Consider the following 25,488-nt stretch of genomic DNA (forward strand, 5'->3'; position numbering starts at 1 on the left):
CGAAACGTGTTTCTGAAAACATTTTAAGCGAGAAATAGGCCATGCAGTTGCTGAATCTGTCTTCATTTCAGATCGACAAAGGTCAGTTTAACAGATTTTCGTCAGATTTTGAGAGGCGTTCGTCACGCTCATCCCGCTCGTCAGTTCCGGTAATTGGTCATTGAGTCCGACTGCCCACTGGCCGATTCAACAAGTCAAATGGGCCCAAATGAACGCCGACGGCTCCTCCGATTGACGACGGCACTGAACACACCAAACAGACTCGGGTCACCGACCTCGCCAGACTGTCCGACGGCCGATAATCGGGTTGGTGTGTCAGCGCCTTAACAAGCATAGTGTGCGCGTGCTGTGCCTAGGCACATTTTACTAATGCGCTGTTAAAATAACAATGACTTTAGACCAGGTTTTTGTTGGTCAATGGCGTGATTACTTCTCGCTGCCTCAAGATAGCACTACGCCAAGAATTCACCTGAACACACCTCCCTGTAAGACCAGGCAAAGATGGGTGCAGGTGCATTTGCTATTTAAACGACGTGGGCGCTGGACAGGAAATTGACAAGTGCGTCGGTCTTAAACTAGCAAAGACACTTGCGTTGGGCTTTGTGCTGTGCCGGGTGCAAGATAGGGCCCTATAAGTGGAATAGTATTTGTTCAGCATGCAATTGACTAATGACTGATCTAACTCAGTGACAGCAGTTAACTGATATTACATGCAAATCTATGCACCAGTAGATTAGAAGTTAAAACCTCTTATGTAACGGTGATTATTTTATGCAGTCTGGTGTTATGCTTTGTAACCAGTAATGTATAGTGAGTGCATCAGAAAGCTTTTAGTCCGTTAGCCAGCAAAATGCCTGAAATCCTTACCACCTTCCAATTAACATTAAAAAGTTGGACTTTCAGCCAACTTGATTTTGATTAATGCTTACTGAATGGTTGGAAGATGGCACCATATAGTACATTCCATGACAAAACTTTTTTTTTTAAATGATTAAACGTCATACTTTAGAAAACAATACAAATGCATATAATGATTCTGAAATATAGAATATGTGGAAACAAAGCTAACAGCTTATAGAAAAATAATCGGTCATGTGTGCTGTTGAGTTTGAGCATTTAAGCAGAAACAAATTCTGTATTAGCGTTGTTTTTCACAAACATTATACTCAGAAATAGGCATACATTTCCACCACCATCAAGTGAGTGTGAAATTCATTGACCAATTTGTTGATGATTTTGGGTCAGGTAATGCTGGAAAAGAACTAGTTCGTACAACATGTTAAACTAAAGAGAAAAAGTGTTTAGCACCTTTATGGTGGAAGTAAACCTAAGAATAAAGGGGGAGACAAAAGAGGAAATTCTGGTTGGATTGGATCTTGGGCCTCTAGGTGTGTGTGTGTGTGTGTGTAAGGAGCAGCAGTATTAATCATTCATGTGCTTTTTTCTATTAGCCTATCAGCATCCAAGCTGACACTGTTCTTATTAAGCAGCTCAGGTATTGGCCATGATGTGACAGATTAACATTAAAGTTTTTTTGTCAGTGTCATTATAAAACTCAGTGTGTCTGTTACCAGTTACACTAATTCAGTGTTAGGCAGGCTCATATGATTAGTCAACCATAGAGCACAGTGCATCAATATGCATATAAATGTTTTTTCTAAAGAAAAATGTTGACTTCCGCAGAGCCCATGGTGAGGAATGGTCGTCCTCCTTCGGCCCACAGTGTCCACTCCTTCCTCCACCAGTACACAAGCTCCTTCAAAAAACCACCGCTGCGACGGCCTCAGAGCGTCATCGGAGGAGGCCTGGGCTCTCTCATGGTCATGCCTCGCAATGGCAGTCGCCTCGGTGAGACATCCACACACGCACAAACAGGCTGTGATGATCACATTTCATATTTGTCTTTCCTGCGCTGTGACTTCAAACAGGTTTAGTACAGGAGATTTCTTTTGTGTCATGTACTGTACATTTGGGTGTGTGAAGCTGCTAGATTAAAAGTCCACATGTAGAATATCCTGAAAACTACAAATCCTTGTATTTCACATTTCTACTGAGTCAGCTGAGCCTACATACAGAGCGGTATATTACAGTGTATGTGCTCAAACAAACCACTGCTAGAGGCATATATCAGTACAATCATTCCAGTGTTACATCCAGTCACACAATAAGCCATTTGTTAAAAAATGAGACTAAAAATAATGACACTTCCAGCAAACCAGCAGCTTAGATTCTCAGCCTAGATACGATATTTAAATTCACAACACTCCCTAATATAAGCATAAAGCCTGCAGGAAATGGATATGTACTTTATATCTGAGTCTGTTTGGCATGGGAAAATTACAGTGTGATGTATGGATTTGTCTTGTAAGGCCCAATGGCAATGAAATAAATTAAATCTATCAGTCAAACTTATTAAACCTAATACACTTTTTGTATCTTCTGCTCGACACAGCCAGAAGCTTGAGACAGACAGACTTGGGAAAGTGTCCAAAAGAGTGTTTGTTTTTCCTGTTGAAGTCATTACCTGTCCACAGACCTGATCTCTCTATCAAATTCTGTCAACCTCTTTTTCTTTCTTTCTTTCTTTCTCTACTCCAGATATTGTCCACGAGAACCTGAAGATGGGCTCGGATGGGGAGAGTGACCAGGCATCGGGGACTTCCTCCGACGAGGTGCAGTCGCCGACGGGTGTTTGTCTGCGGAACAGAGGGAACAGACGCATCTCTGCAGAGGTGGGGATTATTTCTTTTCAGTTTTCAGACTTTTTTGTCCTTGCATAGCGTTTTTAAAATGGTGGATATGTTATGGGGGGGGGGGGGGGATGAGTCATTTGCTACATTAACAACCTTTGACATTTGAATATGTTACTGTTCTGAATCATGACATTTACCTGGCTTAGTGGTTCAGCCTCCACTTTGTCGTTGAAGCTATGTTTTAATTAATTCACTGAAAAGTAAAGGAATATGGGCGTTTTATAATGGACCTTTGGTATTTAATGGTGTGTGCATTAGAGCACCATGCTGTAACTCAGCGTAGGCAGTTTCTCATAGTGTGTCATGAACACGCTGAAATCTTCAGCTGCCCACAAAATCTCAGCATGGGACACACACACACACACACACACACACACACATATGCACACAGTGACTCCACATACTGTACTGCTGAACATCCTTTTGAAATCTGTTGTACACAGTTACACAGTCGCTTTCACCCCCACCCCCCCCCCTCCTTACTTTCTCGCTCTCTCTTTACCCATGCACTGATTCAGTAAAGGGCCGATTTTGACTCCTCTGGTGATTACATCATGTCAACACGTTATGGAAAGACTTCTCGCTGTTATTATTATTATTATTATTATTATTATTATTATTATTATGATTGTTTGTCTAAGAGGGATTTAATTTTACTATAAGCATCTGAAACCGAGGCGTGTGATTTTATACGTATTAAATACAGTTCAGCTTTGTTATCCTAAATTCATAAAGTTTAAACATTCGGGAACAAAAGTAAGCCATAGTAGAGATAACGTTGTCATGGCTTACACAACACTACGCAGTTTTATTCAGCAGAGCATATGGAAAGACAGACGTGCACACAAAATGTAGAACCAGATCAAGAGTGAAAGCTTTAATCCAGCCGGCTCGTAGGGACACATGAAAGGCAGCGTTAAGTAAGAAGAGAAATCATGCCGCTTTATTTTAAGGTAACAGATAAAGTGTGCTCAGTGGGGTTTTCTAGAATTTTGCAGATTTTTGACATTGGCCAACATCAGATTATTAAATTAAATAGAATCAGATGGACAAAATGACAAGTGTTTGATGCTTCTTTCATTTGTTTAATGTTCAACATAATCAATACATTCTGACATGATGTTTGGATTGTTTTTGATGACTTTAAACAATATCTGAAACTGTGTTTTTATCTCTCTTTCTTTACAACAAAGCCAAGAAAAGTCCCTTCAATCCACCTTAATGGCTACTAATAGGATTTGAGTCAGTACAACAGTTTCATAGTGAAAGTGAAAAAGAGAATGACAATGAACTTCTCGCCTTCCACATTTTTATTTACATTGTCATTACATGTAATATTCTCAAAACTTACTTATGAAACATACTTACGATTTGTTTGGGGAATAGAAATCTAATCATTTATCATTTTTAACGGTTTAGTTTCCATTGTTATGATTGCTGTTTTGAGCCTTGAATAATCTCCATTCCCCCCCCCCCCCAATCTACATTTTCACATATGAGGGGGAAGATGGAGGTCTCAACGGTCCGGGGACTACTTTCAAAATACTGTTTCAGTAAAGTGTAAAAATGAAATATAGTTTAAAACCATTACATTAAAACATTGTTTTAACAATTAAAACATGACATCTGACCCATTTAAGATGTTGCAAACAGTTTTCACAAAATAACTTTAAAGCTAATTAAATGTAATAAAATATGCAACAAAAATCTAACAAAAAGAGCAGACATACTTTTTTATTGTACTGTATGTGTGTTTTGCTTTGTGGATGACGTTGACATCTTGCCAGTGAACCACATGTTGCACAGTACATGCTGGGTGATCATGCGAGGAAACGTCTTGTGATTGAAGAACACACACTTCCCTCGCTCTGACAGTGTTTATTGGTTGGTTTGAGTGCAGGACCTCTGGGGATTTACGAGCAGATACCAGCAGCTTCACGGACAAACTGAGCATGCAAGACTGCACATAAAGAAGAAAAAAAACAACCTTAAACGCGTAGTTAAGCTGCTTACTTCATTTGAGGCTACCCACACACAGAGACATGACACATCACCTCTCGCTGTGTATCGACTGTGTGCAAGCAGTACACCCTACACTTCCTGTGACTGTTTCACAACCTGAAGAGGTTTATTTGGACAGAAGCGCGTACACAAGCACACAGTTTTCATACTTTCTCGCACCCCAACAAACACTCTGTGTGTTGTTTGTGTTGGTATGAGCAGCGTGATTGACCGTGTCACCGCGCTTGTTGTTGATGAAGTGATCCAACAGCGAGATCACTGTGTGGCCTTATTCTTTGCCTTTGTGCTGATATGACACTCAGAGGAGGGACAGTAGAACAAAAAAAAGAGGAGCAAGGAGTAAGGAAATCCCTCCGTCTGTGTTCAGGTAGAGGATTGTATGTCTCTCACTGGAGAGGAAGCAGTGCTGTTTGGGGATTACATCACAAGGATTACTGTAATACGGCCCAGATGGGCCCCTGTTGTAACAGATTAGGACGGGTTGATTTGAGGGCGGGGTAGTCTTTAGGTGATGAATGGCATCACTTGCTCTGGGGACAAAGCACCAATCCTGATTCACAGAAACTACAGACCAGCAAAACTGGATATAAAGTAGAGATACAGAGGGACATCATAGCATATTTATATGACTTTATTTGTAGATTTTCACCATGCATGTAGAGCTGAAACAATTAAGATGGAGCTATTTTGATAATTGATTTATCGTTCAGCTTCTCCAATACGAGAATTTACTGTTTTTTTTGTTCTTACATGACAATAAACTGAATTATCTTTAGGTTTTGAACTGTTGATCTGACAAAATAAGCAATTTGTAGACATAAACTTGGGCTCTGGGAACTCATAATGGAAACGTTGGCCTATTTTCTGAAATTTTATAGACATAGCAAGTAAAGTGAATAAGCGACAAAATAGTCACATGAAGACAACAATCGTTGCAGCCCCATAAGGATTATTAAAATTGTTGTGGAGGAATGTTCCGTCAACTATCAACTAATTGTTTCAGCTTCACAACAGTGAGATGTAAATTAGGAATGTATCATTCTGGTAAAACACACACCTTTTTTTGCTTGAAATTAATGTTTTTGTTTGTTTGTACATGGTCCTTGCCAAAACAATATTTGTATAATCATACAAAACAAAACATCTTCACTGCAGCAAAATCTGTCTTGTTACACTGCATCAGAGTAACAATTCTAACAAACATGTCCACATATTAACTCATTTATTAACTGCCCTGTGTAATGTACAGTGTGTCCTAATTACTGAAAAAAAATAAATAAATCACTTCCTATAAAACCGCATGTCCAAATCTGTCAGCTTTAAGCAACCGCAGGAGCAAAAAACTGAGTCACTGTCGGATTAGTTCACCAGTTCACAAGTCAGTCACCTTTGGTTCCAGATTTATCAGTAAGCTTGTTGTTGAAATGCGCAAAGTTCAAAGTTGCATATTTTTGTATGCTGATGAAGAGGGAAGGGTGTTACTAAGTGTCCAGTGTTACCTCAGAGGGAGTGAAAGATTTGAGAGAGAGAGAGAGAGAGAGAGAGAGACCGGATTAGCAGTAATCTAACAAATGGAGGAAATGCATGATGGGAAGAATCCAGACGTTTTATTGTGAGCATGTTTGATTTTATATAACAAATAATTACGATCATGCTTTAGTACTTTGTTGCTCTGGGAAGGACTTAACCACAAACTCTTAAAGGGCTCCACAGGCCTTCTTTATTATGTACCCAAGTCTGCTACACAAAACTGTATCGACACAAAGCTGCTACATGTGTATTTATACACACACAGCCCTCTCTGTTGACCAGTGAGGCCTAAATCTGGCTGGTTACTACAGATTCTACTTGTTTACTTTGGGTTTCCGCCATTTTGTTGTCAATCATTGGTATTTATTCAGAGCTTACGCTGTTTGCTGAGGGTTTACTCCTGTTTTTCCATGGTTTTACATCATGATGACACTGTTTTTCAATTAGGTTCTCTGTTGTTTTTATCCATTTGTGTGTGTGCAGGACCTGAACAAACGTCTGTCTCTGCCGGCCGACATCCGGATACCTGACAGTTACCTGGAGAAGCTGCAGCTGAGCAGCCCGTCCTTTGACCAGCCGCTGAGCCGACGCTCCCGCAGAGCATCACTGGTGAGACCAAGAGAGAAAAGAGGGGAAAGATATGGAGGGAGGGAGAGAGAGAGAGAGTGAGTGAGTGGAGAGAGGGCAAGAAAGAAAAGACAATGTGCTGGCAAAAAAGAGAAGGAAAATTAGAAAGTGGCAGTGAGTAGTGAAATGGATGATCAATACAAAGTAAACATAATTCAAAAAAGTTTAATGAACCCTCTGTACACTACCTGCTCAGCATCAAACAGCAGACAGACAAAGTTAGTGAGCGAGTTGGCTTAGCATTTTAATTGCCTCTTTGGGCTGTGTCACAGCCACTGCTGCTGTTCATGTTGACCATGTTGGTAAATCAGCGGGCCAGACTACAGGACAATGACTTGACTTCCTGTTCTCATACACCTGGCATAGACCTGTCCCTTTCACCTCATGCATTATCTTTGCCTCACGTCCCTATCAGTTGATAAACATTTATGTTGGTTATATTTATGTTTGGGTTAATAAAGCATATTAGATACCTTACAAATCAAGGTATTTCATAACAGTCCTGCTTGTTGATTTTCAACATGGCCTGCAGCGGTCTAATACACCCAAAGACTTGACAACGGTTGACAAATATATATATCATTTAATGGCATATAATCATCATATGACCCAACCATCATCTTATCTAACATTTTGCAGCTAAAATCTGAATCTGGAAGGTAGCTCATAGCCACAGCTGTCAGATAAATGTAGTGAAATAGAAACTACAATATTTCCCCTGTGAAATGCGGATAACTCCAAACTGTGCTTATGTAAATGTACAGTACTTGCTGCCCATGTCTGAGAGCGAGAAGTTCTGATTTGAAAATCAACAGTGGAGGAGAATGGGGTGGAAATATAGAGGAATAGAAACAGAAGGGCCATCAGGGAGGGGCTGCGGAACATAAAGACAGCTGTGGGAGTTATGTTTTATTTAAAGGCATCTAGAAACAGAAGTGAGAGAGTGAGAGCTCACACCTTGCCCCGTCTTATCTCATGCTCTCAGCCTGTTGTCGTGTGTTAACATCCCAGCATTCACTTTGCCAGCAGCCTCAATAATTGGCTTGTGGTTTTACTTTGAATGTTCATCTGTCAAAAGCTGAACAGAGGAAAAGTATGAACACCGTACCTTACTCAGTCCAATGCATACAGGCTTCCCTGCAGAGTTGTTTAGAAAGCACTGAATGGCTTTGTTCAATACATGTTCCACCCAGACCTCTCAGCTCATCTGGCACTGGTCTTCATGGTGTCAGTTTGAAAATGGTTTAAAGTCTGGTTAAGCTGCCTTTGGTTTTTATGCTCCTAGTTGCAGGAAAACAAAGCTTTCCTGAGGACTCCAGATGACCTCAGACTCTCACTTCTGTCAAAATCTGTTATAATTTCCCACAGCCCAAGGGGATACATTTACATAGCTTGATTTATTCGAGTAACGGTCTAAAACAAATATATTCAGCTTACTAAATAGCATCCAATCATCCATTGGTGAAGCTGGAACCAGCAAAACATTGCCATTTATGCTTAAAAAATAAGCAAAAGATAGTTGCCAAAAAACTTTCTGTCGATTGACTAATTCATTAATTGACTAATGTTGGAGCTCTAAAGCCCATTAGAGTTTTCCATCATGTATTAAACATGCCTTATAAATAAAGTTTGCCTTCCCTTCCCTATAAACAAACACACTGTAAAAGCCAAAAGCCAACAGTCCTCTGTCACAAGAGATTAGCTTTGATGGTGTGACCTCCTTACACCCCTCCTCTGTTTTCTGCGAGGCCGTCATAAGGATTTGCCGTAGTGTCTGTAAGCTTGTCAGCGCTAATAAAGATGCTACTCTCATTAATGCTGTTTGTCCCTTTCTCTCCTCCAGTCAGAAATTGGATTTGGGAAGCTGGAGACTTACGTCAAACTGGACAAACTGGGAGAGGTACGTGAGTGTGTGTGTGTGTTTGCTGTTTACCTTGACTTCTTCACAGGTGCTGATGTTCTCATAGAGATATAACACATACAGACACAGTTCTTGAGTTTACTTTTAACCCCTGACAGCCTGACTCCCCTCTTTCCTTGTCGTCCTGTCATCCAGGGCACGTACGCTACAGTCTTCAAGGGGAGGAGTAAACTGACAGACAACCTGGTGGCGCTGAAGGAGATCAGACTGGAGCACGAGGAGGGTGCGCCATGCACAGCTATCAGAGAAGGTATTAAAGGTTCAGTGTTGCACCAGGGATCTCATACATTACCCACAGTTAGTCCAGTTTTTAAATGATAACTGAACCAGGATAAGTTCACTCTTTTCCCAGGAATCCTGTGATTTCTTGCCAACAGGAGTTTGATTATAAAAACAGAACCCTAGATAATTAATCATTAACCTTTATTGTCATTTTCTGATTGTATTCTTTCATATTTATTACTGTTTGTGGAGGCTGAACTCTTAAAAAAAAATTACGTTAGCCCAACCATACAGAATCATTTAATCCACTAGGTTTTTTTTAGGATATTCTCTCAAAAGTCTGGTTATATGAGTGTTGACCATGTAAATAGTGCTGGTCTGAAGTTATGACTGCGTGCGATGACGGGAGGAAAAATGTATTGCATGCAGCTGATTTGTCGTGTTTTAGTAGTTTGGGGGAACATTCTTCTTGGAGGTAGTTGTAATGTTGGGATGATCGCATAAAGGCAAACACTTGATGTGTCCTAATGTTTTAAAATGTTATGGTTGTTGTACAGTGGATATGAACTGTCTTTTTATACTACAGGGTTCATTTTCTGAACAGAGATGTTATTCTCTGTTTTCTGCCCAGGGACTATATATTTAATTTACATCTGTAGTCCCTAGGCAGAAAACAGAGAATATATATATCGCATTCACTTAAATGGGAAAGCGTGTCCAAACTTTTGACTGGTACTGTATATATATATATATATATATATATATATATATTATAACATTTTGCGACACAGCTGAACTGCATGAACCGTTATTGCAAGAACCTGCAGCAGGTCAAATCCAGTTTACTGCTAGAACTACAATTTAAGGTTGAACTGTTATCTGCGACAGTTACATGGAAGCGTTTATGAGGTTGTGACAAGGTGTCTTTGTTTTAACACATACTGTAAATGCACACTGACACACAAAGAAATCCCCACATGTCCCATGTCACTAGTTCTGTTTGGGACGGTTAATAAAACATTTGAACTCTGGTGAGTTACTGTAAATAACTTCACCGAAGTGCCTGAAACTACAGGTTGCCCTCCTCCCGGAGAAATGCGTTGTGGTGAGAATTTAAGACCAGCTACAGGAAAGAAGTTATACGGATAAGGAGAGTGATGTTTGTATCTTGTGCCTTCTGTGTCCTTGTGTTTTGTTTTTCTTTGAATACGGTATTTAATCTTTTTGTTTGGTGACTTTGTGGATTATTTAAATCGTGAGGCTTTCTTTATAAGTCTGAGACATTTGTGTATGACCCAAGGCTTTCTAAAGAAACCTATGTTGGCTTAATCAATGTAAACCCAGAGACATCACAGTCAGATACAGAGCAAGTAAATGTTACGGTTCAGATTAAAGAAATTCAATGTAATCACATGCTCACTGTTACAGTTGTCTCCTCTTTCTTTTCCCGTAGTGTCGCTACTGAAGGACCTGAAACACGCCAACATTGTGACATTGCACGATATCATCCACACGGAAAAGTCGCTCACACTGGTCTTCGAGTACCTGGTGAGACCAACCAAACCTCGGCCCTTACTTCCTGCATGACTCATATGTTTTCTGTGCACGGACGCTAAAATTAATATATTTTACATAATTATTATTCATGACCCTCTGCAGAGATGAGGAAGATAATACAGGAGCACAACTGTTGCTGTGCCTGTAGCCTTTCTGCTCTTCTAACACCCTCCCTCTGTCTCTTGTCTAGGACAAAGACCTCAAGCAGTACATGGACGACTGCGGGAACATCCTGAGCATGCAGAATGTCAAGGTGAGCCTCTGCAGGCTGCCTGCTGGCCTGGCCAACTTCATCAACTGCCATGACACAGTTGTTGCTGGTGTCAATACAAGTAGCACTATTAGTGTGCCCCCTGGTGGTGGAGTTTAGGCAGTGGAGGGAATGTGTTGTCTTAACCTCACTTTACCACAAATATCTATTTTGTTTGTGTGAATTTTGTTGAAATTTGGTTTAATGTTGCTTTAAATAAGAAAAATACTTAAACTGCCTAGTAAAAATCAAGTTGGGCTGTTTGGAAGGAGCATGTACATATTGTGTTTTCATAAGAATCAGTCCAGAATTCATTGATTTTTATTCTTGTAAATAATCTATATTCCAGAGGGGTTTGGATGAATTGCATGTAATGTAGTAACATTTATTCAGCACCACTATTTGAAACTGATTTTACCGATATGATGATAGTTGCTAATCTAAAACATCTCTTTTCCCAGATCTTTCTGTTCCAGATCCTGCGAGGCTTGGCGTACTGTCACAAACGGAAAGTTCTCCACAGAGACCTAAAGCCCCAAAATCTGCTCATCAACGACAGAGGGGAACTCAAACTGGCTGACTTTGGTAAAAACTAGAAAGAGTACTTACATCAATTAATAACCTCATTACGATTCTTTTGTGTCATGAATTGTCTACCATTTGGATCAAAAGTGAAAAGCTGCATTCATCTATATTTTACATTTTATATTTTACAAATACTTTGTTATACAATTGAGCCATATTTAAAAAACAATTAATGAATATTTGGCATTTTGGAATTAAGCCCTTCATATAAAGTTTTGACTAAATGTGCCCTTTGGATCTGTTTTTATATGTCATATTTCTGCTCCACAGGCCTGGCGAGGGCTAAATCTGTGCCCACTAAAACATACTCTAACGAGGTAGTAACACTTTGGTATCGGCCTCCCGACGTGCTGCTGGGCTCCTCTGAGTACTCCACGCAGATAGACATGTGGTGAGTGGGGCTCATCAGGGATGATTACAACTGTTATAAAACACATATTAGACCCCTAGCAAATCTCTCCTTATGTCCATATGACTGAGCGAACTGAGTGAAGGTGCAGAAGCAAATATAATCCTCAAAAAGAAAGAATTAAAAAAAAAAGTCTTTGTTTATTTGAAGTATCTTGCAACATCAGTGATTTGTGGAATGAGCACAGCTGTTTGGAGCTTCTATCATTGAGTTGAGGTTTTTATTGTTGAGGAATTTATGAAGTGCAGCAGCAGACAAGTGTCCTAATCTACAGAAAAAAGAGACTTTGATGTGGAATGATTATGGAATTCAAGCATGAATAGTTTCCCTTATACTTCAAGCGGCCCTGCTGCTTTCTTAAATGAATTCCTGCCTCTTCCTTTGATATTTCATTAATTGGACAGATTGAAACCGGCCAGGTAATGTACGATTTAGGGAGTTTGATCGTAAAAGTTAGTGGTAGTATAAATACAGAAGTTAATTTGAATTGGTGTTTCAACTTCAGTTAGACATCTTTTTATGACCTAATCAGTCGTGTCTGTCTTCTTGTCAGGGGTGTGGGCTGTATATTCTATGAGATGGCTGCCGGCAGGCCCCTGTTCCCGGGCTCCACGGTGGAGGACGAGCTGCACCTCATCTTCAGGCTGCTAGGTCAGTGCTGCCCCCTGCAGACAGCGGAGCACTCAAACTTTTAATATGAGGCTTTAATCGCATTAACTTTGGCATGTAGCCCTTGTGGCAGCGTGAAAAGCCCCTCCAGCTGCCACGGTAACGCCTGACTAACATGGTCGATTGAATGTCCCTCCACAGGCACTCCCACAGAAGACAGCTGGCCTGGAATATCCTCTATGGACGAGTTCAAGTCCTACAAGTTCCCCAAGTACAAGGTCCAGCCGCTCATTAACCACGCACCCAGGTAAGACTGGGAAACTTATATCCTGAACATTTTTCTTCTACTTAATAAGGATTGTCTTTTTATTTCATGAGATATATTGTGCTACAGCTTATCAAATGAGGTTATTTCAGATATTTACATGGAAATTCTACACTTTTACAGTTTCTTAACACTCCCCTATCACCTCTCTTGTTAGCCCTCTAATCATTGGAGATGGAAATGAGCAGATGTTTCTAATCAGACCCAGGTATAAGAGAAGTTACTGTATGTAGAGCTTTTTAGACTTTAGAGAGTTAGACATTAGTAGTATTGGTTTGTTTAGTTAGGAGTGTGTGCTCTTTGCCACTTCCTGTAAGGAAATCCTGTGGAATAGTTTACTGTGTTTCCTTCCTTACACTCGCCAGCATCTGTGAGTCACCCCACCTCTACTGACATCCCTCTCTCCTGCCCCCCCCCCCCCCCCCGTAGGTTGGACACTGATGGCATTGACCTGCTGATGTCATTCCTAAAAGTGAGTATCACTATATCTGCCAGGCGTGACTGGGATGTTAAAAGCAGTGTTGACATATTTTGCAGCTATGTTAGGACTGTATCTTTAGAGAGAAGTGCATCAAGGTGCAATCGCACATTGCTGACTCCCATTTTTTTGTCGTTCTTAAATGACTGCGTTTCTTTTACTGCAACCGAATTTCAGTACGAGTCGAAAAAGAGGATCTCTGCTGATGAAGCAATGAGACAGCCGTACTTCAGGAGCCTGGGGCCACGTGTGCACACACTGCCAGAGAGTGAGTAATGAAATGGCAACGCAGTAATGCAGACTTGGCATGCGCTGCTAGGTACAAGTTGAAGGATATTACAGTGTACAGTGAGGATCAGTTACAGCCTCATAACAAAGACGCTATTCTCCTGGCAAGATGTGATTTCTGTTGCACTGCTGACTCTTTATGTCTGGCAGGCATATCCATATTCACACTGAAGGAGGTCCAGTTGCAAAGAGATCCCGGCTACCGGAACTCATCATACCCTGAGTCAGGTGAGGAATGATGCACATATGAATACTTTGATTGCTTGTATTTTTACTGGGAACCAGAGGTTTTCAAACCGTGAGGTGCGCCACCCCAGGGGGCCGGGGATAGTTGAAGGGGAGACTTGAGGCAAAAATACTGCATGAGGTGAAAGGAACAGCTGCATGCTAGTGTTCTAAAAACAACAGGAAGTTAGTTATTGTAGTTGGCAGTTGGCAGTGGATCTGACACAGCTCATGGAGCCAGTTACGGTACTTCAACCACATTGTCAACAAATGTGCGTTTTATTTTCCTTCTGAGAATTAACTCAGTCGACACACAGACATGATGCACACATTTTTAGAGTGTGACTTACACTTGCTGAGGATTTCATTATCTCTGATGTCCATCACAAATAACCATCTTTAAATCTGCTTCGACATAACAGAAAAAAGATGCTCCTTCATCTGCAGAACTTAACTGGGAATCATCACATTTTTAAATTGTCTTCAGTATCAAAGTTATCCAGTGATGGTTGTCTGTACATCCATGTGCGCAATGCAAAGCTGCTAATAGCTAATTTGGCACACTTTTAATGGCACCTACTATATTTGCCAAAATGTGAATACATATAGGCAAAAAAAAAATGGGGCTCCGTTTGTAGCCAAAACGTAACTCCTTGAATCCATGGCAAAAGGTACCTTGTTTAAAACCCACAAAGCATTATGGAAGTTGTTGTTCTTAGAGCCAGATTATCCCCCTATTTAGATGTTGTCTCTGGGGCTTACAGTGTCTGACTTCGACATCCCCTGCTGTAAATATATTTAAAAACCAGAATAATTAGGTTTTTCTTTGTTCTCCACTCAGGCAACGGAAAGAGCAGAAGACAAAGCATGCTGTTTTAGATTCTCTGGACTGTATTTTTTTTTTATTTGGGAAGGATCTCCTTGCTGTACAGTCTCACCGATGGATCAGTAACCCGAGATGGATGTTGGCGTGGAGCATCATCACTCCCCCCAAGCTACTTGGGAAACTCGTCCACAGTGCGACCGACCCCCTTTCCAGGTCTGGCCTGAACCTGGCCCAAAAGAGACATTTATATACTGTACATCTATATTTATTGAAAAGAGAATTTGCTGCTAAATCCAACTACTGTCTAGAATTCTAACTGGCTCAGTCACTTTAATGAGGACATGCAATGTGTATAGATTTCATTTTTTTGAAGTGGTGGTATTTAAACTGATATTTTTTTTTTGTCATTTTCATACATAAAAAAAACTCCACCTCAATGCTCCTCAGTGTGTGTGTATTACACAGACAAGCAAAGAGGGTTTTCTGTAGCAACTCAAAAGGGTCTGATTTTCTGTCTCTGTTGCCACGGTGCTGTTTTTAGCTGCACCCATCATTTGTGACGTTTACTCTTAAGGATTTTGAGGCCAGCTTTGCTATCACTGATAATTGTAACCTAACTGGAGGCTAATATGAGAGCAGTGCTGCCAAGCTCTGTGCAAAAAAGATCACATTCTTGTCAGATGCTGGCATATCATTCCAGGATGCTGCGGTCTAAGTCGAGATCAACAAACAAATAAAAGGCAACGTAGAATGAATAACAAGGGCATTACCGGATTAGTTATGTCTCCTAAATTCTTCCAAAAAAACTTAAATATGTAACTACGGTGAACAACCTTCCCATTATTTTCCACCTCAGTTAGTAACAAATAGGAGGTGCAAAGTGAATCCCCAGTGTTTGAATCTGCTGCCTTTGTGCATTACAGATGTGCTCTCCTCTGCCATTCCCATCTCCATCAACTGTAAAAATGGATCCTTTTGTTTTCTGGATTGCCTCCATCTTTGTGTTGCATGCCTGCTCTGTTGTATGAGGAAGCACACAGCCGCTAAACTCCTAATCCAGGTAGCACTAGCTATAGTCCTGCCCCTAGTGAATACGATACTGAGTCACAGTCTATTTAACAGTGTTACAAGATTTGTTTTGTATGATATTCTTTAACTTTATTTGTTGATAATTGTTACTGGTGTGGGATTTGGTTGCATATGCCCTGCCATATTTGAGCTTTTTTTTTCAGAGTAAAGAAAATTAAATCTAAAAGTTGAATAAACATGAATTATGTGAACTGATTGTTTTTCCCTCCTATATAGACACTTCACATTTTGTTTTAGCTACTGTAAAATTTAAGGCATTGTGTTCAAGCATTCAATGCTTTGTTTATTGAAAATAACAAGACGTTCTTCACAATACAAAATTATACAGAATACAAACTGTATACCAAGTCCAGTATAAAAAAAAAAGAACATTAAAAGTGTTAAAGGTTTTTCATTGATTTGAAATCTCGTCTTCATTAAAAGATTTTGGAAAAGAAAAATAGGACAACAAGGCACAGCCGGTACTATCTGAGAAGCATAGTGCATAAAATACCACACAAGTGAAACAGTTTCACATTGTGATGAACACTAAGGGAAGAAAAAGGTTAATTTTTTTTTTTTTTTTTTTTTTTTACAAGATTAAAACAACCAAGCTCTGCGCAGAATGAGCAGCTAGCCTTTTGCAACTAGCTACACGTCACTACTGTCCATCACGGACAGGGTCATGTGGAAATGTGCTGTACTTTATCACAAAGAGCCAGACGTCTCACAGACATCGTGGCGTATGGCTTTTACCAAGTGCTTTTAACCACTGGAATCTGAAGCAACTCAAGTGCAAAAAGGTGAGGTCACATACTGTCTCGTGGGACTTTTCTGAAGCAAAATTTACCAAGACGGACAAGAGATCGCTGCTGCTGATGCTGATGATAATGACGGCAATAAGAGATGGATGAAGATGGGAGGTTTTTCACAGACCCTGGATCAGGATTTGTGAGTGGTGGGGGACAGGAGCAGGGAGGAGGGTGTTCCTTCCAGGTTTGGCAGGGGGACAGGCATGTGTCCGTTGATTAGGCTGGGGAACTGTGGAGGAAGAGAAAGGGGCTGAGAGTTAGCGAGGAGGGGACGGAGGCTCTATGAAAGCTGCTTTCCGGTGAGGAACTGCAGCATTGTCACTGCTCTGGTTTCCTGTTTTTTTTATTCATTGTGCCTCTTCCTTTTCTTCTCTGTCCCCTGTACCTCCACCACAGAAGGAGAAGTCAACATTATTTGTGCACAAAGAATCTGGCATGGTGTGTGTGTGTGTTACACAAATGAGGAGCAGCTCTCAAACCAGTCCACCCTGTTCAGACTGGCTCCCCTGGGCTCAAACAGGAAGTATTCACAGGATTTCCTCTCCCTCTCACAAGCACTGAAACAGGACACCTCTGCTGGACCTGCCTAAGTCTCAACTAGTTTCACAAGTGTCTTTTAAAAACATCTTGTTTTTAGGTGTTATATATGCTTTCTGTCAAGTAAATACCTGCATGAAAAACGCAAAATCTACAAGATCAAGAGTGGCAGTTGCTTTACACAGATTAATTTTAAGGACATAGAGGAGCAATGTTAATGTACATGGTGAGTATAAGAAACAAATGATTCCATACATGTATAGGCTATTAAAACTGGAGCCAATCATTTTATTACCTGTGGCAAATATTTGGAAAGTCCTTCATCTTAATCTCTTGGCATTTTTACCCCTGGGAAGGACGGGGATTTTTCTGCAGATCTAACTTCACCTGCACGGCCTCACAACTTCCTCCTCTGCTTTTAAAATACTACCAGTAAACAATAACTGTCTGAGCACACCTCCTGTTCTCTTTTCCTATGACTGCTATTTTTGTACCCTATGTCTCGACACCTGTGTGTGTGTGTGTGTGTGTGTGTGTGTGTGTGTGTGTGTGTGTGTGTGTGTTTCTTTCTTACCTGGAAGAGGGAGCTGTGGCCCTGCAGCCGGGCGGGGCTGAGTGGAGCAACGGGGCTCAAACTGCTCCAGAAGTGGATGCCTGACAACAGCGGACTGTGAGCCAGCAGCAAACCAGAGGGAGTCTGCGAGGGGGAAACACAGAGGGAGGGAGACTTTGTGTAAATAAGAGAAATCAGTGAAGACAACATTTCTTTTAAATAAAAACACAGAGACCAACTGGTTGGAGAGCATTGCTCTGAGGGCTTTGGTAATGCGAAACATGCTGCAATGGTAAATGGACGTGTATTGGCGTTTGGAAAAACAAACTGACGGAGCAGGAAGGAAGTCTGTGGTTTCTCCACAGAATACAGGGGTGACGTGGGCAGGGGAGGAGGAGGTGGTCGGTGGGGGTTGTTGTTGATTGGGAGGGGTGGGGGGGCAGAGTGGGGAGTGGGGATCCTTAAGCACTTGGAACACCAACTACAGAGAAAACATATGAAATCAATTTCTGCCTCTCTCCCCTGGTCTTCTCTGCCCCTCCCCCTACTTTCCCCTGTGTCACCTCAGAGAAGTGAGCCAGTGTTGCAGAGGGACCCAGCCCTGCTCCCATTATTAATGGAATTATTGGAGCATATGGCATCACTTAGGGCCTCTTCCCCCCTTTCATAGGTTGGACTTGCAGAATATTCCTGTAAATTGCTTGTTTTCCTCTGATCTCACTTTCTGCACCCTCATAAACAGACATTGTTAGTGTATTATTAATAGCTTTCTCCACATCAGAGGTTTATTCACACTTTGAGAAAGCTATTAATAATACACTAACAATGTCTGAGTCATTTTGCTTTTTAACATCTCCAATGTAAACACATTGATAGATTATTAAATTCCAGTTATGCGTGTAGCAGAGCATGGCAAAGACCAAAACAAAACAAAATGTCACAGCTGGATTAATTTAGCTCTAAATTTGTGGCAGAACACACTAATAATTTTATTGTAAAACCTGAATCCAGCTTATAGCAGTCGGGCTGTTAAGACTGAACAAGCAAAAGAGGTAAACAAGCAACTACTGAATGTACCACACTTAACATGAGCAAATGTACAGTACCAGTCAATAGTTTGGACACGTTTTCGCATTCACTTAAATGGGAAAGCGTGTCCAAACTTTTGACTGGTACTGTACATTTTACAACCACTTTGTCCTACTACTTTTTTTTGTTGCTTTTTCTAAGATATTTTTTGAGCATTTTAGCCTTTAATAGACAGGACAGGGGGGGGAGAGGGGGAAGACATGCAGCAAATGGCCACACATCAGAGTCGAACCCTGAGCCGCTGCGTCGAGGACTTAGCCTCTGCATATGGGCGCCCGCCCTACCAGGTGAGCTACCCAGGTGCCCACAACCACTTTGTTTTCTCAAACTTTAATTTGAGAATAGGCATACTTCTATAAGGCCTGTTATTTGCAGCAAATAAACATTCTGGCAGTAATTTTGGCTTTTACCCCACAAAGCTGTTTATCGAAATGATTAGAAAGGTTTAATCAAAAACCAAACACAGAAAATGACTCACTGAATTAGTCTAAATTTGCATTTGTTCAAAACTGTGTAAAATTCCTTTCTGACTTGAAAGTGCCTATGCACATCTGAGCCTAAAATCATGCCAATTTATGTTTTTCATACCTTTTCTCTGTCTGTTTCTTAAGGAAATGTTAGCTCAAGTGACTAATTAAATAAATATAGCAGTAGTCTTTCCACCAACACATGCCAGGCTGTGTCAGATGTCTCTTGCTGCTCTCTGACCGCTTTAAGGACACTGACATCATACTCTGGATAGATCCCATCATCTCCCTGTGGCCAGCCAGGCCACCACACAGAGGGGACAGAAACAGATATCACACAATTACTCTCTATCTTTCTGGTATTTGATTATTATTGGGTTCACTGTACTTCAGCTGTGGCTGGCACAGAGTGACACGATCTCTAGTCTACCTTAAATTATTGAGTACAGAAATAAGAGAGCTTGTAAACATGTGTCAAATTGCAGCATTGGGCGTGTAAACATGTCTAGACAAGATAGAGATGAAGCAAGTTTTAGAGGAGTATCAGGTGTGTGCAGAACCGATTATGCAAACAGCAAGTAACAGTATTTATCCTATTCCAGCATACATTGAGCAAAATGCTGGGGATGGGTCAACATTCCCCCAAAGCTGACAATCCTTTACAGTCTCCAAACTACCAGACTTGTGTCAGAGGGAGGAGACCCATTTGCACATGGGCGACACACACACACACACACACACACACACACACACACACACACACACACACACACACACACACACACAAGTGACATTATCTGTCCTTGCTGCACTGCCCAGAGTTATAGTTGTCTATCTTTCAGATAAATCATCTTACCTGTGCAGTGAAGAAGGCAGGAGTGAGGGAGCCAGACGGCAGTGCCGGACTGTTGAGAGCGATGGAGCCGATGTCGCTCCCTGCAAACAGCAGGGAGGGGGATGAGATCTCCAGAGCTTTGGGCTTTTTGCTTTTTGGTGGAAGTCCATCTCCTTGGTTACTACTACTACTGATGGAGCTACTTCTACCACTGCTCCTCTTCTCAGGAGGCTGCAGGGCTCGCTCCCTGTGCCCAGAGGAGAGGTTGAGGGGCTGAGCGCTCAGGTCAGAGTCCTCCTCTTCCTCCTTGGCTATGGGGCTCCAGACTCGGCCGGGTTGGGTGTGGGGAGAGGACGGGGAGCGGAGTTTGGATGGCTTGGGGGAGACATAGGACTCGGGCTTGGCAGAGGGAGGGGAGCTCCTTTCATTGCCGTTGGTGCCAAAGCGGATAACGGAGCGTGGCTCCTCCTGGCGCTCCCGCAGGGCACGGAGCAGCTCTGGCTGGTTCTGCAGGGAGCTGATACTGAAGGAGGAGTAGAGACCCGAGCGGAGGTAGTCATTCCGACACTGCTGCGCCCCCAGGGCTGCCAGGGTCATCCTCTGGGCCTCCTCCTCCCCTTCCTCTTCTTCCTCCTCCTCTACCTCCAGCTCAGAGGCCTCTCCTTCCTGGAGAGGAAACCTTCCAGAAGCCAGGCCCATCTCCACCGCCTGAGGGTCCATCTTCAGGATCTCAGGGAAGGACACAAACTTGTAGACAAACTTCTGGCCAATCACCTTCTTAATGATGTTCTGTAAAAAAGACAAACACCATTAATTATGAGGAGAACTCTTTACACCACTTATGTACAGCCAACTCATATTAATCTAAAAAATAAAAACAGAACAAATGTTGATTATCACAGGGATCATGACAGCATTTCAGTCTGGCGAAGACATACTGAAACAACTTTTTGTTAGAGGGCTACATCACGACCGAATTTCTACTGTGTGGTTGGTGAGAAAGAGGAAGTGGAAGTGTCTATCAGGGGAGATTGTGGTTTTAAGAGAAGAAGAACAAATGCCTTCAGGTTCTATCAGTTACAAAAGCTGCAATGAGATGACTAGTTGGACTTTGACACAGAGGCAGCTCCTGCACATTTATCATGGCCAGTTTAATTCACCTTGTCATAGTAATAGCGCAGGGCTCTGCTCAGCTTGTCGTAGTTCATGTTGGTCTTGTTCTTGCGTAGCCCCCACAACTTGGCCACTTCCTCTGACTTCAGGAGCTTGAACTCTCCGTCTGTGGACGTCCAACATATCAGGTGCTTGTGACTTTGGTCCAGCAGCAGCTGCAGCAGGAACTGCCACAGAGTGATGGCGCTGTCCATACCTACAGCAAGACATGATCAGTAAAACATTTGACTCGGATAGAGCAGAGCACTCAACATCAAAGCCCTTATTGGTTATTTTTAAAATCATCATTTGATTTCTAATGTCGTCCTCCTGTGGCATTTTAATAATAATTAAAGCTGCAAGCAGCCTTGAACGGGCCATCGCCCCTCCCAGCAAGTCGGGGGTACCGGCGGGACGCAAGGCACCGTTGGGGCTTTGCACTTTCGTGCTCGGGCCCTAATAATAATAATAATAATAATAATAATAATAATAATCTCTACAAAAACAATAGGTTCCTCGCACTTTCGTGCTTGGGCCCTAAAAATGGAACATCGTCACCCAGAGATGTCAGCTGACAGAAAAAGCACCAAAACTACCTACACATACACTACCTGCCAGATGCTACAGTGACAGAATAAGCCCAAAATTCAAACCTCCGGGGGAAACAAGCCTGGCAGCTCTCTGCACGCTGCTGTGGTCATTACCTTCTATATTCTAGACTTGTGTAACATAATTGCGGATAAAACATACCTTGTGTGTTTAGAGAGACTGTTTGGAACAAGAAGAGCTGAGGTATCATCTTAATTAAATGTTTTATTTTCCCCTGATTTTTGTCTTGCCAGTGTGCTTTTACTGCATACAGACTAAATTAGGTTATGGGTTGATGAGGGAACGGCCTGTAACATGTGGTGTAAGGACAAGTAGACTGGTGATGAATAGAACAGTGTGTTTTAAAGAGCGTAGTGTAATGTAGCAGCAGCAGAAGAGAAAAAAAATACGAGGAGGAACAACAGCTCAAGCCAGAAATATGCTGCGGTTCAACCTGGCCCTCTCTCCACAGGAAGTATGACTGGCCCAGGGTGGGTTATTCCTTTAATAGAGGAATGTGCAGCTTCGAAGCTCCTGTCTGCCTGCTAGGAGCTCACATATTAATAGTGGGGAGGTGGGGGGGGACTACTGTTTCTGTTAACACAGACAGTAACACTAATGTAGTACTGAAAGGATGATTCAATCACTTAAATGCAAACATTTAGATAATCAGTTAATCGTTAAGTCATTTATTAAGCGACAATACTTTTCCGTTTTCCAGCGTCTCAAATGTGAGATTTTGCTGATTTCTCAGTTTGGTATCATTTTAAATTGAACATGTTTCAGTTTTGGATTTTTTATCATACAAAACAAGCTATTTGAAGACATTGCCTTGGAATCTGAGAAACTATTTTAGAGAAAGAGAATATAAATCGATGATGAAAATAATCTTTAGTTGCAGCTCTACACCAGAGAGACATGCACATAGATAGGTCTAAAACCTAAATACTTTTTTGGTACCGACTGTAATGAGTCTGTAGCACGAAATAACAAAAACTGTCAAGTACCAAAAGTTGGCATTAAATTCCTGTTCAGGTTCATAGGTGATTTTTAGTCTTTACTTAATTAGATATTAACGGTTTTAAATCAGAGTTTTGCCAATTTTAGACTCAGTTTTATTCATCCAGAGTTCTTCTTCAGCTGCTTGTGTGAGAAGGCTTCTTTTAGGGTTAAATACAAAAAAAATTATATTCCTCAAAGTAAGGTATCAAAAAGAGATGTTTTGGTATCGCTCAGGTATTGTTTCTGCACTAGAATTGAGAGATTACTACACACAGCCCTACTTACTGATGGACATCATCTTGTATTCTTTGCCGTCTTATCTGTGGATGTGAGGAGCGATTAGTGACTGATGCTAAAAAACAATGATAATAGACTGGCCTTTCAACCACTACATATCTCTTTCCAGAGAGGAGAGAGGGAGGGCTGAACTCATTTCCGACACAAGCTATCCCCTGAGTTTTCTATCTGTCATGTGAAACTACAAACCTGTCAAAGTCAGGACTTCCTCCTATTCTACTTCCAAGGACAAATGTTGAGGAGTGGGGATCCCACAGCAAGGGAGCATTTTCCCAGTCCTGCCACACTTCCCACTGAAATCCCAAAGGGAGAGGGTCAAAAGATCACATCATTGTCCCCTTTCCACAGCTCCACCCTTAAACCAACCTGAACCCAGACTTCAGTTTGGCTTTTAAACATGGTTTGGCTTTTGAACACATTCTTTGAAGCAAAACTAAAGCTTGCCAACACAGGGCCGCTGAGCGTACAGGTCTACAATTAGACCAGTGTGACATAAACATTCACCTTTGCAAGATGCTGCAAATAGCACAGAGGGACTTTAAAGTACTACTGTAGGTCAGACATACCTCTTACAGAAATCAGTAGATTTTAAATAAAGTACAATTAAGTGATAATAACCTTACTACTGATACAGTTTTTGAATATTAGAGTGCCTACCACTCAGAGATCAATGTTATACAGTCAATGTGAAAACCGCAGACATGGTATATCATTCTTTCTAGGAATATTACAGGAACATTGTGGTGGTTTTGGTCCGGAGTCAGGAGCCCTGCTGCGGATGCTCGGACTGAGAAGTCTCGCTGTCCGCACAAAGCCATCCAGTGTTGGCTGAACGGAAACTGCTAATGAGATTAGATGGTGTGTGCAGACATTACTTAGCCATGACTAAATCTGCTCTCTTCCTGTTAGCAAACGGTGGAAAATTCAACAGGGGCCCGTAAGAGAATCATCTCTAAACAGCGGCCATGGACTGTTTATGCATTGCACGTCTTTTGTTTGCCTCTCTGTCTGGGGAGGCTACAGTAGTATTCAGGACTTGAAAGTTGCAGTTAATTACCCTAACGTTCACTGTTACGCACAGGATTACTATTCTGCCCCACTGACTCATTTTCAAGATGTTGCTCGGACCGGAAGACGGCTCAATTGTGTCCGCATCTAACTCTGTACTATTCTTGCTTAAAACTTAAAAATACACTCGATCTGAAGAGTTTAACACAAGACTTCATCAAAGATAAAACATGTGCAGTGTGAATACAGTCGCTACTACTGGTAATAATGCATTAGTTCACTCTCTAACGTACAAGCCAACAAAGCGCTGATCATAGAAAGATGTCCGTATATTTTTACGTTACCTGCGATCTCTGACTTTGGAGTTTTCCCTCCGCGAAACTTTACGGTGAAGCTGGTGTGATTCCTTGTTTTTCCATGCTTACTTCTGGTCTACACAGTTGTGCTGGACTGAAATAGGATCCAGGGCTTTTTCTTTTTCTGAGCAGGAAGTTGGAGCAGGCAGACACAGAGCCGGCTGACTTCCTCTCCCCGACGATTCCCCAGGCAGTTTGCCGTCTGTGTAAACACACTTTTCCTCCCCTCCTCTTCTCCTCTGCCTGCCCGCTGACGGCCAGCAGTAGGCCTACTCGTTGTCGGCACACATGGTGGTGATGCAGAAACCCCTACAGCCCATAAACTGACATCATCTGTCCGCAGGCTGCTGCGATGCTTTCAGGTGCGCCTCGTTACTTCCAATACTTCCATTCACAGGCCAAAAGTCATGTGATTTTATGTCGTGTCCAATTTCGTTTTCATTATCCGCAGTGGTGGAAGACCAGTAAAAGTAGCAATACTACATTGTAAAAACACTCCTGCAAGTCCTGCATTCAAAATTGTACTTGCATCAAATTATAATAAAAGTAAAATTACTCATTATGCAGAATTGTCGTTTCAGATTTAAAGGCCTATGCTGAACTATAAAAGTAGCCTCTATATCACTTTAATGTTGTAGCTGGTAAATGTGGGGGTCATTGTAATTACTTTATATAGAGCTGGGTAGCTTAACCTATAATAATACATCATTATTTATGAGTTGATTTATTAGTGTGTTAATAATCTAACTCTGCAAAGTAACTAGTAGGACCCTAACTACCCTAACTAAAGCTGTCAAATAGATGTAGTGAGGTAACAACTACAATATTTGCCTCCACAATGTGGAGTAGCAGTAGTATACAGTAGCATAACATGGAAATACACGTAAGTACAAGTACTTAAAATTGTACATTAGCACAACACTTGAGTAAATGTACTTACATAGGCTACTTATGTAGGCTACTTACATGCTCTCTCTTATTTCTTTTCCAATTAATGTGTGATTACATTTTTATTAACCTAAGTCATTTTGAGAATGCATTTCACTTCATTTAGTTGTTGGTAGTAAAACAATAATTAGTTTGGTTGTTACATTCAA

At 41.5% G+C, this 25,488-nt stretch overlaps 2 protein-coding genes across 6 annotated transcripts in view; one reads left to right on the forward strand and one right to left on the reverse strand.

Moving 5' to 3' along the window:
- Positions 1-16,144, forward strand: part of LOC116038283 (cyclin-dependent kinase 17-like) — a 32,333-nt gene extending 16,189 nt beyond the window's left edge. For 2 of the 3 annotated variants that reach the window (XM_036003019.1, XM_036003020.1), the window contains exons 3-18: positions 1,684-1,848; positions 2,599-2,732; positions 6,789-6,914; positions 8,776-8,832; positions 8,989-9,103; positions 10,529-10,623; positions 10,823-10,885; positions 11,344-11,467; positions 11,738-11,858; positions 12,430-12,527; positions 12,687-12,792; positions 12,968-13,018; positions 13,240-13,282; positions 13,466-13,556; positions 13,727-13,804; positions 14,643-16,144. In XM_036003019.1, coding sequence (XP_035858912.1) covers positions 1,684-1,848; positions 2,599-2,732; positions 6,789-6,914; positions 8,776-8,832; positions 8,989-9,103; positions 10,529-10,623; positions 10,823-10,885; positions 11,344-11,467; positions 11,738-11,858; positions 12,430-12,527; positions 12,687-12,792; positions 12,968-13,018; positions 13,240-13,282; positions 13,466-13,556; positions 13,727-13,804; positions 14,643-14,680 — 1,505 coding nt within the window. In that variant the 3' untranslated portion in view covers positions 14,681-16,144. The remainder of the gene's footprint in view (positions 1-1,683; positions 1,849-2,598; positions 2,733-6,788; positions 6,915-8,775; positions 8,833-8,988; positions 9,104-10,528; positions 10,624-10,822; positions 10,886-11,343; positions 11,468-11,737; positions 11,859-12,429; positions 12,528-12,686; positions 12,793-12,967; positions 13,019-13,239; positions 13,283-13,465; positions 13,557-13,726; positions 13,805-14,642) is intronic. The other variant, XM_031282530.2, reaches the window with a different exon arrangement.
- LOC116038284 (ETS domain-containing protein Elk-3) lies at positions 15,979-24,763 on the reverse strand. 3 transcript variants are annotated; one of them, XM_031282532.2, is made up of 5 exons: positions 24,380-24,756; positions 21,149-21,357; positions 20,010-20,777; positions 17,619-17,741; positions 15,979-16,736 (listed from the first exon to the last, which is right to left on the reverse strand). In XM_031282532.2, the coding sequence occupies exons 2-5, from the start codon at positions 21,353-21,355 to the stop codon at positions 16,638-16,640; spliced, it is 1,197 nt and encodes a 398-aa protein (XP_031138392.1). In that variant the 5' UTR covers positions 21,356-21,357; positions 24,380-24,756; the 3' UTR covers positions 15,979-16,637. The 3 variants fall into 3 exon arrangements, with proteins under 3 accessions (XP_031138392.1, XP_031138393.1, XP_031138394.1); XM_031282533.2 differs by lacking the exon at positions 24,380-24,756 and adding an exon at positions 23,217-23,330; XM_031282534.2 differs by lacking the exon at positions 15,979-16,736 and adding an exon at positions 19,275-19,442 and having other exon boundaries at positions 24,380-24,763.
- Between the last annotated feature and the right edge of the window lie 725 nt (positions 24,764-25,488).

This window comes from Sander lucioperca, chromosome 7 (genome assembly GCF_008315115.2).
Source record: "Sander lucioperca isolate FBNREF2018 chromosome 7, SLUC_FBN_1.2, whole genome shotgun sequence".
NCBI lineage: Eukaryota > Metazoa > Chordata > Actinopteri > Perciformes > Percidae > Sander > Sander lucioperca.